The sequence below is a fragment of the Vicia villosa genome, linkage group LG2 (genome assembly GCF_029867415.1).
Source record: "Vicia villosa cultivar HV-30 ecotype Madison, WI linkage group LG2, Vvil1.0, whole genome shotgun sequence".
Lineage (NCBI taxonomy): Eukaryota > Viridiplantae > Streptophyta > Magnoliopsida > Fabales > Fabaceae > Vicia > Vicia villosa.
In genome coordinates this window covers 203,429,797-203,446,123 of record NC_081181.1, presented here as the reverse complement: position 1 = coordinate 203,446,123, position 16,327 = coordinate 203,429,797, and the positions used below count along the sequence as shown (strand labels likewise).

The 16,327-nt window shown below is 30.4% G+C and overlaps 1 protein-coding gene across 1 annotated transcript; it reads right to left on the bottom strand.

Moving 5' to 3' along the window:
* Positions 1-11,917: 11,917 nt before the first annotated feature.
* Positions 11,918-13,659, bottom strand: LOC131647988 (protein DMR6-LIKE OXYGENASE 1-like). The gene is made up of 3 exons (XM_058917791.1): positions 13,191-13,659; positions 12,653-12,980; positions 11,918-12,460 (listed from the first exon to the last, which is right to left on the bottom strand). The coding sequence occupies exons 1-3, from the start codon at positions 13,634-13,636 to the stop codon at positions 12,200-12,202; spliced, it is 1,035 nt and encodes a 344-aa protein (XP_058773774.1). The 5' UTR covers positions 13,637-13,659; the 3' UTR covers positions 11,918-12,199.
* Positions 13,660-16,327: the final 2,668 nt, after the last annotated feature.

Sequence of the window (16,327 nt, the reverse complement as noted above, 5' to 3'; positions counted from 1 at the left end):
TCACATACCAGACTCAAGACAGTTTAGCTAGACATACTACTAATTGAACATGAATTAAACATAATGATTGCAATTAAGAACAACATGGTAATTAAATTAAACAAAACGATAAACAATAATAATAATAATAACAATTAATAATAATAGTAATAATAATAATGATTAATAATAATAGTAATAATAATAATAACGATTAATAATAATAGTAATAATAATAATACTAGTACCAATAATAATAATGGAAGTAAAATAGAACCTGAGAACAAGAATAAATGAAACGGAAAGCTCTACATTAATGATGGCAAGATTTGATTCAAGCGTAAACAAATTGTAGCCTAATACTAATAGTGTGGTAGCTCCTCGGTGTGAGAAACTACCACTTTTACAAGAGTGATTTCTATCTTAATAGTAGAGAAAGAGTATTGATGTTACATCGCGAAGGTAGTCGCTCACCAGTTTGTGTAACTTGATAAGAGGAGTGGTTGAGTAAGAGTTGGAAGAAATGAACAATTCATAGTAGTGAGTTTTGTGCAAGCGAATGTCGCAAGGTGAAGGATTTGAGGTAACAAGTGAAACAACGATGTGAAAATGAGTATTAAGGAAAGTATGCGTTGGATTGAAAATTTTTGAACCATACAATTGACGGAGTTTTAACAAGGCAGTGACTTAAAGAAGAATTATCAGAGTTGCACAGCGGAAGCATCGTGTTGCACTGTTGTTATACGACTTGTAAGAAGTGAAGGACGATATGTCAGAAGACTGTGAAATGGAGTTATCTTGATGTTTGGATTGATAAACTGTTGGAATAAGTGCGATGAGCCAGGATGCTGCATTGGGTCGTGGATTATTGTGAATCTGGTAAGAATATTAACGTGTTTGTGTTCTTGTGGAATCGTTGTTGTGCCGAAGAAGTAGTAATTGAAGTGTTACCAAACGCGATTTGGATATTTCAGAATTGGATACGAGTTTTGGTTGCGACGGTGTTGTTAAGTAGATTTTCGAGGACAAAAATATTCTAAGTGGGGGAGAGTTGTAACGCCCGGAAATTTGATTATTCGCTTAATCTAGACGTTCAGAGTGTTTAGTGAAGTTTTCGTATTTTGAGACGATTTAGTCGGTATTAGTTCGGGATAGAGGATCGATATTTAATCAATAGTTTTGATATTTTCAATATTAGAAATATTATTGGAATAATATTTGAATTTTTGGGAATTTTCTGAGTAATTAAGATTAGACCGGAAATATGATATATTGGTCGAATTTGGATTGTCGGTGTTATTTTAAGAAACGTATTTGAATTTATTAAGTTAAAAGTCGGATTTTAGTCGGACGGTCGGAGAATAATATTAAGAATAATATTATTTACAAGTCGGAATTTATTATATTGTTGGAATATTAATAAAAGTAATATTTTGATTATTTCGGGTTATTTATGTTATTGGGCCTAATTTGGTTTATGAAAATTGTGCTAAAGACTAAGCCCATTGGAAAATGATAAATTAGGGTTTTAGAGATAGAAGAGTAGTGTTGTCATTTGGGAGAAAATAAGAATAGAAGAGAAGGAGGCTATGGCTTGAAGAGGATACTCAAGCTTAGAGATTTCATCCATGGTATCAAATTGAAGATGCAATTAGAGACCCATTAACTTGCTTCCATTGATAAGGTAAGGGTGAGGTTCTCTTCTTATAATGGAGCTTATGAAACTTTGTATGTAGGAAATTAGGTGTGTAGATTTATTGCATTGTGTTGTGTTGATAGTTGCTGAAAATTGGGATTTATTATGAACACCATAAAATAGTGATGAATCCTTTTCCTTTTTCCTTTTTGGTGTGAGACGCTGGTGTCATGAATTGGAAGTGGTCACCCCACTTGTAGAAATGACCATAACCATATTTAATTAGTGAATGAAACATATTTAATTAAGTGCATGAAATATGTTTAATTAAGTGAAACGAATGAATGGCATATATGAATTGGAACAGTAGCAATACCGTGTATTACATGACCATTGGCATATACTAGTTGGTACTGTAGCGTAAAGAATTTGACACTGCAATGACATTTCAAGACAATATATATAACACATGACTCATTAGCTTGTGATAGTAATATACTACTAGTAATAATTATATTAGTCATAATGATTTAATAATAATTAATGTTAGTATTATATTATAATAGTAATTTAGCAGAGATTATAACAGTAGCAATTGGTGATAGTAATTTTAGTAGTGACTTTTGATTGAATTAGAAACAGTAGTAATTATAGAGGATGTAACTCAAAACAGTCTCGTTTGCCTGAAATAGCTGAATTAAACGGTATAATTAGTTGTCCGGAATTTGATGAAAATTTACGTGGTAGCTAAGTTTAATTAGTACATTAACGTGGTGGTGTTCTTTTTTCAAAATTGTGATATTAATCGGTCTATTAAATTAATGGTTGAATTAATCTCCATTAGTCTATTTAATTGAAAAACACTTAGACTTAGATTAATTATTCGGTTTGTCGGTAAATAACGGTATCTTGAGAATTTAACCGAACGAATCGAATAACCAGTAAAGAATAGAATTGTATCCGAACTAATCGGTTGAGTTATGTTTTGTGACTTGGGAGTATAACCCGAAAATTCGTAAAGTCGTGAATATTAAGGATTTAACCGAAAATTAGATAACCGGTAGTGACGCGGGATGTATCCGATTAATTAATTAGAGAATATTAGGTGAATAATTTTGGTTAGTTGATAGTGAATTAGTGAGTTAATTATAAGACTAATTTATAGAGGATTATGAGACTAATTTGAATTGACTTAATGAGTCGAATTGTTGTGATATACCGAAACCTAATGATGTTGTGATGATTTTGTTAACATGTGAACTTATATGTTTGTCGTGATATACCGAAGCATGGAGATGTCGTTTTGATAATTAACATGATATCTAATTTAGTTAAATGTTAATTGGAAGTTGATTCGGTTTACTTGATGAATTAGCATGTTGAGATTATTTTACGAACCGACCGAAAAATTGTGATTTCGGTTTAAATGCCTTTGTTGTGAATAATGTTGTGATTGCCAATATGTTTATTAATGTGCATTGTATGTGGTTAGCCTTATGGCATGAACCCTAGCGAGTTGTTGTTAGTTTAGTCGATTACGACGATAATTGTGATAGTTCTGATGAAGTGTGTATTCGGGATGACGTGTCGAACATGATGATAATTGTGGTGATCTTGTTTATATAAGAAGTTGTATAATTGCGGCGATGTGTCGAAATATGACGATGTTTGTGATGATTGATAATATGTGATGTTGTATATATTTGTGATGATAATTTTGTGACTAAGTGAAGATGAAATATTATGGTGACGTGAATTACCTCGTTTAATGGTAATTGATTGTGATATAGGCTTATGCCTCATGAAGATATGTGATTGTGATGAGTATGTTGTGTTGTCTTGTTTTTCGAGTCACATTTCATATGCATACTCTGTGACGGCCTGGATTGGCAAACTAGTGACGAAGGCTTATGCCTTGTGCCTCTGAATTGGGCAATTGGTGACGGGGGATGAAGCTCCGATTGGTACCACATGCATATGCACAAGTCGTGTCTCATGATGTCTTTCGTGATGTATATGCTGCGATGTTTGGTGATTTGCTTTGCGACGTTTATGATGCGATGACTGTGAATATATGTATGACTTATATGCGATGTTTGTGAATACATAGGTGGCTTATACGTGATGTTTGTGAATACATAGGTGGCTTATACGTGATGTTTTGTGATGTTGTGAAGTGTTATGATTTGGCTTGCGAAGTAAATGAATGAGATATATGAATGACGTGAATGTGAAGTATTGTGACTTGTTGTGCGATGACAAGTATGCGAGATTTATGAATTGTGAAAGTATGATGTCTATGGTAACTGTTGATACTTGCGATGTAATGGTTTTATATGTCTGACTCCTAATATACAATTTATCATGCGCTCACTTATATGATTTGATATCTCACCATTTTCTCTTATTTCGCCGTTGCCTTTATATTGGTAACGTGCAGGTGTTCAGGTATGAAGATTTAGTTGTCGTTACTTGAGTCGGTTGTCGCTCTGATACGTAGCACTCGGGGGGATGATTTATGATGTTTATGATTGTTGTTGTTTATTGTTTTATCTTTTCTTAATAACATGTTATTTGATTCAAAGATTGAGAATTATGATTCCTCTATATTCCAATAAAAGAAGTTACCTTGTTTTGAAGAGTATTATATGTCAAGTATTTGTTTGATTGATCAAAGAAAGTGCTATGTATCCGCTAAATGCGATTAAGTGATTTGTTATAAAGTGAATATGTGATGCCTCATTTATTTGTTGAGAAATTTTAAAATACTCTGATATTTTCCGCATTATATTTGCCGGGTAGAAATGGGGTGTTACACTCCTCCTAAACAATGGACACCAAATTAGGGTTTTGGTTATCTTCAAGGAAATAGAACTTATAATTCCTCGAGTGAACTTCATGGTATCTCACATGTCCCAAAGTGTCTTCATGCCGAGTTTCAATCCTCATAGTGCAGGATTACCCAGTCAATTGCTCAAATGGTCAACAATCGACTATATTAGGTCAAAAGTCAACTATGGTCAACATACAGTCAAACTTCAAGATTTTTGGTCAGCACCAAGGATGTGAGGTTAAATTCATCATTTGATCAAGTGTTGGTCATGATTCATCAAGAAAACTCAAGGATCATCAAAACTCAAGTTGCTAAATTAGGGTTTTTGGAGAAAAGGTCAACTAAACTTTGACCAGGCATAACTTTCACATGCTTTATCATAAGTTTCCCAACTAAAGCTCATTTTGAAGGAAATTTAATTCCTTACAACTTTGTCTCACCAAGGACTTGGTCAAAAATGCTTCATTTGAAAGATATAGACCAAAACATTACTAGTCCTTTTGAAATCAACAAAAAGACACTTTTTCTCAAAGAGTGGTACATGAACAAGGTAGACTCAATTGAGATTAAACCAAAGGGAGCTTTTATAGGACATCTTAATCTTTCCAAAAAATCCTAGAACACCTTCATATGATCAAAATCGAGCAAGTTATGAATTGCACAAGTTAGTCAAATGTTGGAAAATACACAAAACCCTAATCGAACAATTTTGCATTTTTTGGCTAATGGGCCTAAGTTTTTGAATTAAAACATGTCCATGACCTAAATGAGGACCTATAAAATCATATTCATGTTTTTGTCATTTTTATTTATATTTATTTGAATTTTATTCATTTAAATTCAAAATAAATTAAGTAAAATACACAAATAATTAAATTTAATTATGGGGCTTTTGTTTTAATCACATTGAGGCCCAAAGAATGCCTTGAAGACAAAGAAATTTCATTGGTGCATGATTGGAAAGAGATTGGCCAATTTTGAAAGATTTCATATAATTTCAAATCAAATTTCAAACTTCTCAATCACTTGATTCTTTCCAATTCTATTAACCCTGATTCACTCCTTATAAATATACAAACATGATCATTTTTTATCGTTTTGATCGTTTTTGAGGTTTTCATATTTCCAAGAATAGCTACGAAAAATCGTAGCAAAACTCGTAGCTGAATCAAAGAAATTCCGTAGCAAAATTTGTAGGGGCCAAACGGAGAAGAGGATGAATAGTGGTTTGAATCTTTGACCAGATTCATGGCATTTTGAGGCGTTTTGATTGGCTTACGCAATAAGCAGTGGGCCCAATTTTGACTGGCTTTGAAAATTTCATCATTTAACTAACTTTAATATTTTTCTTTTTTGATTGGTTTCATTAACAACTAGAAAATGCAGCACAGCTGGCAGGAGTGAGGGACCAATAACTTTCAAGATCTGGGTTGAGCACCCAGCTCCAACAACCTTTTTCCATTTTTCTTGTTTTCCCATTGTTTTCTTATTTCATTTTTTTAAACTATTTTATTAACAAATTTAATTACCAATTAACCAACTCAATTGACTATTAAGTCACCACCATTAGGATTAGGGTTTAAATTAAATAACTAATTTTTTGTGCTTTTCTTTTTTACTTTGATTTAATTTTAATTTGATTCAATTAGGATTTTAATTTTATTTAATCACCTTAGTCATAAAAACTACAAAAAATAATTAGTTCTTTTTAGGATTTTAATTGATTTAAATTTGGTACATATTTTTATTCCTGATTTCGTCTCGATTAAATATTAGGATTCCATTAATTTAAATTAATTAGTAATTAGGTTAAGTAATTAGAAATAGATTTTAATTAGTTCTCATCCTGATTTCTTCAAAAAAACCTAATCCCATTCATCCTCCCTTCTAATCTTCATCCACTTCTCGATTCTTCGATTTTATTCGCATATTTAATTATTGTTAATTATGTAATTGCTTCGAGTTTGTACTAGCTAATTAGATTTACTTTTCGCATATTTTTCAATTATGTAATTGTATATGGAATGTAATAGTTTTAATTAGGGTTTTTACTTTCCACACCTCCTATTATGTATCTCTCCCAAAGCCATGTAATAACTTAGACCTTTATTTTCCTCAATTTACTTTCTGCACTCTTATAACTGCTAGTATCTAGGATGTGTATGGCAAGACTAATTAACTGAATGTTAGCTAACCATAATCAAGATTAAATAACTGAAACCAAACACTTCTCACACATTCACTTCTAGGGTAACCTCTCTTCGTCGCCTTTCAATTACATGGTCAAGTCCCTCGAACGTAGGGATGTCTTAGTAAGGTTGCCTACGAATAAAATCATAATAGTCTCTTCAATATAAAGATCATAGTCCCTCGATGACCCTTCGATATTGCCTAAGAAATATGATCTAGCCCTTCGAATTGCCTACGAAAATGATGATAGTCCCTTTGAATGCTAAGATATCCTTACAAGTTTCTTTCTATGACCATTCGATGAGCCTTTGATGTCCCTTCACATCCAATAGATAGGACTACCTACCCACTAATGGTATGGATAGTACTATCTCTTAAAAGAAAAACATAAGAGAATAAGAAAGACCTTACAACTTAGGGTAAGTAGTTCCTAATTGCTTGCTCACAACCAATTCAAATCTTCAAATACTCTTCACACCTCATGTTTTTCAAAACATCTTTCAAGATAATACTTTGTATACGTTCATACGAGAACTATTACAAAGTTAATTCTTTTACAACACTTTTTTCAAAACATCTTTCAAGATAACACTTTGCATACATCCGTACAAGAATCATTACAAAGTCATGGGTTTCTTCAAACCTCGTTTTCAAACGTCTTCAAAGATAAACTTTGTATATATCCATGCGAGGATCATTAAAAAGTTAACTCTTTTACAAACCGTTTTTTTAAACACACACCACATTTCAAGAAAATCAAACAAGTTAAACAAAAAATAGCTAAGCAATTAAGAGCCCATGGATAACTGATAACGCGAAAATGTATCACATATTTGGCTTGATTTATATAGATTATTTCCCTATTTTATTTTAATTAAGTTACTTTATTTTAGTATTATGCTGGTATTTCTATTGTTTCAGGTATTTTGTTCATGCAAGAAGTATTTGACAAAAGGAGAAGAAATTGAGAAGAAATGGATTCAAAAAGTACAAATAGCGAGATGGGAGGTAAGAAGAAGAAAAGAAATAAAGAATGAAAAGGCCCAGTCCACGAAAATAGTGGAGACGCCCGTCTCCAAGGCTCACACCAAGCGGGAGACGCCCGTCTCCAGTCCACTGCCACGTCTCCAATAGTGGAGACACCCTTCTCCAAGCTCCAAGCCCACTAAGAGACGCCCGTCTCCAAAAGCATGTGGCCCCCGCCACTTTCTCCATTAATTTAGTGGACAATTCCAAGTCTTCCTATATTTTCTCAACTTCTCACACCATGATCCCCACTATCTCCACTACTTCTCACATGATGCTGAAAGTAACTTCCATTGTCATTCACTATAAAAGGAGTCTTAGCATTCATTTGAAGGCATCCAAGTTTTATGCGCGGAAGCGCTGTTCATAGTTCTAGGTATAAATTATCACTTTGAAAAAGTGGTAGTTTCTCACATTGAGAAACTACCACACTATTAGTTTTAAGCCTACAATTTATGTACTCTTGGATCACAATCTTGCCGAAATTATTTCAAAGCTTTATTCAAGTTTCAAGATTTGTTTTGTTCGTAATTTTATTCAAGTTTGTTTCGTCTGCTTTACTTCCAGGTTTATTTATTTGTAATTATTTTAGTTTCTTGTTCTTATAATATTGTTTTATCATTACAAATCTAAATACGCACATGTTCATGGTTAATAATTATAATTTCATGTTTAATAATTATAATTTCATGTTTATTTCTTTAAGTATGTCTGGCTAATTTATTTAGATATCAGTATGTAAATTAATCTAACCAAAGAGATGCGAAATAAATTGGCCTAAATAATGTTTTATTAAAAATCACTCGTTTCTGGTTTTGTGACTAATTTAATTTGCTAAAGTTCTAAAATCAACAGAGCGAGAGTTTGAGATTTTAGAACTGATAAAGGTTAAGATCAACAGAGCGAGAGTTTGAGATCTTTAACTAGATAGTAGACACAGAACATTAGTTTTAAGGACAGCGAGAGCGTATTAAAACTAATTAGAATTTATTTATTTTCAAAAAGTGTTTTTAAACCCGACGCGGGACAGCGAGAGCGTACGTTAAGGAATACTAGCATGATCCGAGTCAACGGAGCGAGAGTTTCAGACTAGGAGATTTAAGTAAATAACTTCTTCATGAAATGAGCATTTTATCAATTATGATGTTTTCAAAAAGTGTTTCTAAATCTGGTGGGATGGCGGGAGCATACATTATGAGTTAGGGTCGTAGTCTGAATCAACAGAGCGAGAGTTTGAGAGGAGGACTTTGAAATAACATAGTTAGTAAAGATTTTTGATTTAATTAGAATCTGGCCAATGGAACTTCGGATCACCTAAGTTAGACTAACTACATACTAATATCCGCTTATTATTATATTACCTAGATTTAAGATTTTAGTTTCGCCTTATAAACAACTCAAATATCATTAGCCTTAGCTTTACATAGTAACTTTAGATAACGGTAGATCGATTTATAGTCCCTGTGGATTCAATATCTTTTAAAACTACACGACACGAATGTGCACTTGCAGTCTCCCGACTAATAGACACGTAAAGTCGCGATCAATAACCATGGAAACAAAGGGTGCTAACACCTTCCCTTTGTATAACCAACCCCCCGAACTCAAAATTTTTAAAAAGGTCTTTCCTGTTCTTTTTGCCTTTCCTAATTGGATAAAATAAAAGTCGGTGGCGACTCTTACTAACCGCAACATGTTTTGCAAAAAGCAAAACAAAAAGTCAGTTTTCCTACCGTATTACAGGCCTCTCTTTTCTTATATCATATTTATCTTTATTTATTCCAGTTTTAGTTATTAGTTTCCCCTTAATCAATCATTCATTAGCCTTAGCTTTATAAAGCGACAATAGATTACAGTAGGTTGACATTGGTCTCTGTGGGTTCGACAATCTTTTATACTACTTCGATATTTCCGTGTGCTTGCAGATGCATTACCAAGGCTCAACAAGATTGCGATGTGGGTTTTCTCTATGTCCATATTTTCTTTTTCTGTTAACGCAACATCCATAGCTCTTCTCAATTCAACGCTTCCAAACAACCCTGTTAGATAAGTAGGACTTTTATCTTCAAGCGCCACAGACCGAAATCGTTCACTTCAGTGAACTTTTCAATTTCATACTTTGGTTAAGACATCTTCCCCACGCCCACCGCACCAATTTGTTGTGAAAAGGATGTCTCGATGAACAAAGTATAAATTGTTTCTTTGTGATCAAGAAACACACAAGGGTAGAAAATATTATAAAGCAAAAGGAACAACAAGGAATTGGTTATAACTACTATTCTTTACTTTCTCTTTCAAACAAGATTACAAGTGTTACAAGAATAACAAATAATTCTCTCACCCTAAATTAGGATTTGCAGTATTCAATGATGAGAGACTAGTATGCTATTTATAATAAACCTAGCATACTAAACTAATGGGTTTTTTCATATTTACCCATTACAAGCCAACTTAGTGTACAAGTTAACTTAAACAATTGACATAACAAACAGGTCCAAATTGAAATACTAACAACCCTAGCATTTCGACATTCACCTACTAGAACACACTTCGACTACAGTATGTAGTTCTTTGACACATTATCTGTCGATACATGAAGCTATTCTTCGATCCACTAGAGTTCGATCTAATTCTCACAAAAACCTTGAATTCATAATTTTTTATACCCTCAACCTCTTCTTTGTTGAAATCATGGCGTGTTCTATTAGTGTATTATTTGCCAAAATTGTATTGTTTGTATTTCGTAAGATTTTTCTCACCCACTAGCTCTTCTGCAGGCTGCATCATAACATGGGAAAATATGTTGGCACGCCAAGTCTGCTAAATTTATTCTTGATTTTGCTTAAGAATGTTTTTGTATTTTAAGTTTGATATTGACTTTCGTATTACATTTTGGTATTTTAACCAACTTTTAATCACATTATTCTATTTATTTTCTACTTCCAGGTGAAAAGTGTTAATGTGGATGCACTCTATGTTTCTCATATACAGGTCAATCAAGCTCAAAAGCAAAGACGGTGGCTCATGGAATAATCAATCGTATGTTGAGTCTTTTTTACTCTCTGAATGAATTCTTTATTGTTATAATATATTATGTACATGACATCTCCATGCCACATTGAGCTCATATTGTGTGAGAAGGAAAAGGATGTCCATAAAGAAGTATAAATTAGTCATTTTAATTGTGAAAATTGATTTATCTATTGCACCAGACTTTTTTGTTGTTATTTTTTTAGCCCGAGACACTTGGCAACAAAGAAGAACAAGTTTCAAGCTCTTTGATAGTTGAAAGGCCCTTCATTTCTTGTCATTTTTGTTACACTTTCTTTGTTATAAGCTACTTTTGAAGTTTGAACAGCAGTTTTTGATTCATACATCATGATTTATGTTAATTGACATGTTTGTTAAATTTTATGGTGGTAATTGCATGCTTGATGTGGGTTATACTACTCTGGGCCACTACCTTTCTATTTATATATTTTCTTTTTTAATTAAACTAAAATTTTTAATCTAATAAAAATCTTTAAAATTATTAATACACTATATTATACACATATATAATAATTCTTTACATAATCATTTTTTACTAAACTGTAGAATATTTTTAACAAAATTCGATTAACATTAAAGACTTAATGCACTGATCAAATATATTAATCTAAGAGTTTTTTTTATTTCTCAATTTAATAGCGATAAATTGTTCATCGTAATGAAGATCCTTGAAGACATAAATCACGGGTAAAAGTCAACGTATCTATGAGATATCAGTCGTTGACTGTTCAATTTAATGTCCATTTCAAATCTTTCTTTTGCTGTCGTTTTATATAATTAAAGTTAGAGAATCCATTGTACGATTTATTATAAATACGGATCAATGCTTAAAAGTTGAAGCATATTACTAGTCTATATTTGAAACTATGTGAATATTTATGAATTGCAAAACAAATTTTAGAGCTGGCAAATGAAATATCGCAGTGTGTAATATGAATTTAGACGGAACTTGTGTGATGGACAGATATCTTACTAGTTCATAAGAGAAAATAAAATAACTTATAGAAATTACTTTATTAATTATTTTTCTTTTAAATAATCAAGTATATGAAGAAAAGAAAAAAGAGTAAAGTGCAATATATATATATATATATATATATATATATATATATATATATATATATATATATATATATATATATATATATATCACTTAAGTAATATGACATTTTAAAATAAATCTAAAACAACAAAAAAGCAACCAAATTTAAATTCATTGAAAACAAAAGAACAAACATTTATTTAAATTGGAGGACAAGCTTTACAACAAGAAATTCTTTATTTTGCGACACACAAGCTACAACGATTTCATAAAACCGTCCTCTTTCACACATTTCGACAGTTCTCAAGATAGTTCTTGTCAACTGTCATAGTATAATACATAAATTAATGAAAACAAACTCAATTTATTTGTTCTTTGAAGAGACTTAGGATATGAAAAACAACAGACAATCCAAATCAAGAGCCATATAATTTTATAATAGCTAATCCGAAGTCTTGAAGTCATAAATTTCTTTACCCGCAACCTCTTCTTTGTTGAAATCATGGTGGGTTCTATTAGCGTAATATTTTCCAAAGTTGTACGGTTTGTATTTTGCAGGATTTTTCTCATTCACAAGCTCTTCGGCAGGCTGCACCATAACATGGTGACCTGGAAAAAAGAAGAATGGATAAGAATATCTTTCTTTCTCTGAGCTTACTACAGCCCTGTGTACTGCACTGTCATACTTGTCATTGCTCCAAACCTGCAAAACTCCCAACATTAATATTGAAACAATTGAATAAATGAACAAAATATCGTTAATTAATTTTTCTTTTAATTTGAAATATATGGTTTTTATATAATTATTTTAGTATAAAACTTATAACATGACAACATGGAAAAGTTGATGACATGGTGCGCCAATATTAAAACTGTTATTATAGGAACATCGCACCTGAAAAACATCACCCAGATTGACAACCAATGCACCGGGAACAGGTTTAATATTAACCCAACCACCAACTGAATTTTTCTTAACTTGTAAACCTCCAGTATCATCTTGTGCAAGAATAGTCACGACACAAGGATCCTTGTGAGGACCAATTCCAAGTGCCATATCAGGGAAAGGGCATGGAGGATAGTAATTCAACCTCACAAGGCTTAGTTGATTCTTGTGGCAGTCAAAGAATTTGTCACCAGCTAAGCCTAAGCTCAATGAAATTAACTCCAACAACTTGAAAGATAACTTTTCAACTTCACCACCATATTCCTTCATTGTTTCCCTAAGAAAAACACATAATGATGGTTTTATGTTGCATTCATTTAGAAACTATGTCAAGCTTGATTTTATGTCATCATTGTTTAATTTTTTTTACAACTTAGTACCATTAAAATTTAATTAATTAATTAATATATATATATATATATATATATATATATATATATATATATATATATATATTGTTTAAATCATTTGATAAAAGTAAGAGTACCTAAAATGTGGAAGGGATTGAGGCCAATGATTTGTTAGAGTCCATAGGTCTGAGTCATTTGGATCATCAGTACAAGGGACTTGTATTCCATCATAAATAAGACAATCATAAACCTCTTTCCAGTCTCTGGTCAGATTAGTATGCTCGGCATCATGATATCCTGTTGCATTAATAGCATCTCTTTTCAGTTTCTTTTTTTCCTCCATACTTAGACCAAAAAACTTTTTGGTCTCATTTGCAACCTTATTGATAAGATCAGAGGGAACTCCATGATTGATTACATGAAAAAATCCCCATTCTTCACACGCCTTGCGAATCTCTGAGATGAGATTTTCTTGGCTAGTTTGTGAGAGGTCGATGATGGGAATTTTATCAACTTCCACAAAGGTAGAAAAGTTGGGACGATTTTCAGTGGATAGTATGTAAGATGAATATACGTCTGTCATATTTTGAGTGTTTACTTTTTTGGGTTTTGTAGGATGTGAAGAATATGTTTCTTTCATGTCTTTATATAGAACTATAAGCATACTACATACAGTGAAAATGGAATTGAAAATTATTAAATTAGAGGAATACAGACAATATCACAAAATATAGCAGGGAATAGAAAATTATTAAACTTCGATTTTCTTATTTAGTAACGTGGATGCTTTTCTTCCATGAATATGGCAAGGAATAGAAAAATATTAAACTTAGAGGAATATTAAGAATATTCTCCTTCTAACACTCACCCTTCAGTAAAAAATATATATAGTGTGAGACTCAATTTTAAAGAAAGTGTTATAAAGAGAGGTGTGAAGTTAACTTTCTAATTCATGGTAAAGTATTAAAATACATAGTATAATAGGTTAGTAAGTTTTCTAATAATTTATACAATTAGAAATAGATTCTTTAATTGCATTTCTATTTTTTTATAATTTACATAAACATCTCAAAAGTTATAAATTATTTATATGCCTAAATAAAATTTTTTTCATTCATTCATTATTTTATCTATTCATAAATATGGTACTTTTTAATGAATAATCATGTTTTGCTTATTTTGTTGTGCATCTTAAATGAGATAACTTACTTTTATATTTAAAATTATTCACGAACTTACAATTTTCTCTTTGCTGGACATCTCTTTAGATTGAGTTGAATTATTAAATAGCAATTACAACTTACAAGGGCCTATTCTCCTTACATTAGCATTTGGATTTGCACAAGAGAGTGATACCACAAACATTGACTCAATTTTGTTATGAAAATATTTTTTTTATTTGCTTCTGGTGTGAGATAGTCGGCAACCAAATACAAGTCTTAAAAATCGCTAATCAAATATTTTTTAGTTAGATAATTTTTGATTGCTATGAATAAGTTTTAGAAATTATTAGTTGGTGCAAATAAACTATAGGTAATGGGTATAAACAAATTTTAAAAAAATTATTAATTATTAGAATTTTAATTATTTTAATTCTTTAATTAATGGTTACTTTCATATAATTAACATTTAAAATATTTAATATTATTCAATTATTAAAAATAATAATATTTTATATATGAATGTTAACATTAATTAAAGTATAAAACTAATTTATATTTTAATAATTAACAATTTTATTAAACTTGTTTGTATCAAGTAACTATATTTGTAAGATATTTTAAAATTTTAATTAATAAAATTATAATTTATAATAAATATTGGATTCTAGTTTAAAATATAGGTTAATTTAAAATGTAAATATAAGTTTCTTTGTATTTACTGGAATAGTAGATCATTCACAATCAATCATAATCATTAAAATTTGTTTTAATTATTAAATTAATGTTTATGTTAGTTATTCTCCATACGTTATCTTTCTTTTTATCATAAGGAAAGCGTGGTATTTAGCCTGGGCAGTGAGTTTTTGCCTACCATAGTAAAGTAAGGTTTTAAATCGAGTATTAAAATTTCTGACATTATATTGGATTTTCAATATATTTGTGAAACTAGAATGACCCATACTCGAGAATACAGACCAGAATTGGTGGTTAATTAGTCAATCATCTATAATTTAGCCTACATTAAGCCCAAACTAATTTAAAGTTTTCAATTAAATTCCAAACAGGATATGAGAAAGATGAGAAACTTAGCAAAGATCTAGGATGATAAATATAAGAAATTAAAATTTTGAGAAAAGAAACCCTTGCTATTGATGAATATTCAATCATAAAAAATTTGGAAATTTTTTTTTTTGTTTTTGATAAATAGCAAAGACAAATTTAAAAAAAAAAAGAAAATAATGATAGAGATTAAACAAAAATATTACTATTTTAATAGTTTATAGTAAAGAAGATGATGAATAGTAAAAAAAATCTTTAAAAAATAATTAACATAAATAAATATTATTATTTAACAATTTATATGATTAATAAAAAAAATTAGAGAAATGGTTACATGTAACTCTGGTTGAGACTTTCGACACTCTGATATATATATATATATATATATATATATATATATATTAGACTTCCAACCATGTCTTTTGTGCCTAAGAGCTTAACTAAGCATAGAAGCTGAACAGAGAAAATAATATAAGATTTTAGGATGTTTGCTTCAGTTTAAAAAATAATAATTTTTTATATATTTTTTAAAATAAATTTTATAAAACAGTTTTTGAAATATTACAGGTTTTTATATTTGTTTTTTTAAATTAAAAGACTAATTTTAACATCCTATAACATAAACATATATTATTGAAGACCATCACATAATCAAAATTATAATTTTTTTTAAAAGTTGTATTTTTTTTTAAAAAAAATTATGAACAACTATTTGAATAGCTTTAAAATTAAGTGATACTAAAATAATGAAATATTTAAAATAACTATTCAACCAAATTTTTATTTGAAACTTTTATGAAAAATTTTATTTATAAATTTTATTTACATTTTATGTTACACTATAAAAAATAATTTTTTAAAAATAACTAAAACAAACTAACCTTTTAAAAGTTTACGAAAAGAGCCTTTCTGGAGGAGAGAGAAGATAATTAAAAATCTTTGAATGGTGAAATTGGATGACAACATTATGACAAAATATTAATTTATAATGGCGGAGTCAGAAATTTTAGGGAGTTTGCGCAAAAAATTTACACCCTGTTTTTATTAAATTT

Excerpts from the sequence above, each read along its gene's own strand:
- LOC131647988 (XM_058917791.1), bottom strand. The coding sequence starts at position 13,636 with ATGACAGACGTATATTCATCTTACATACTATCCACTGAAAATCGTCCC. Across the intron at positions 12,981-13,190 it reads CAATCCCTTCCACATTTTAG|GGAAACAATGAAGGAATATG; the intron begins GTACTCTTACTT and ends TGTTTTTCTTAG. Across the intron at positions 12,461-12,652 it reads ATCTGGGTGATGTTTTTCAG|GTTTGGAGCAATGACAAGTA; the intron begins GTGCGATGTTCC and ends GGAGTTTTGCAG.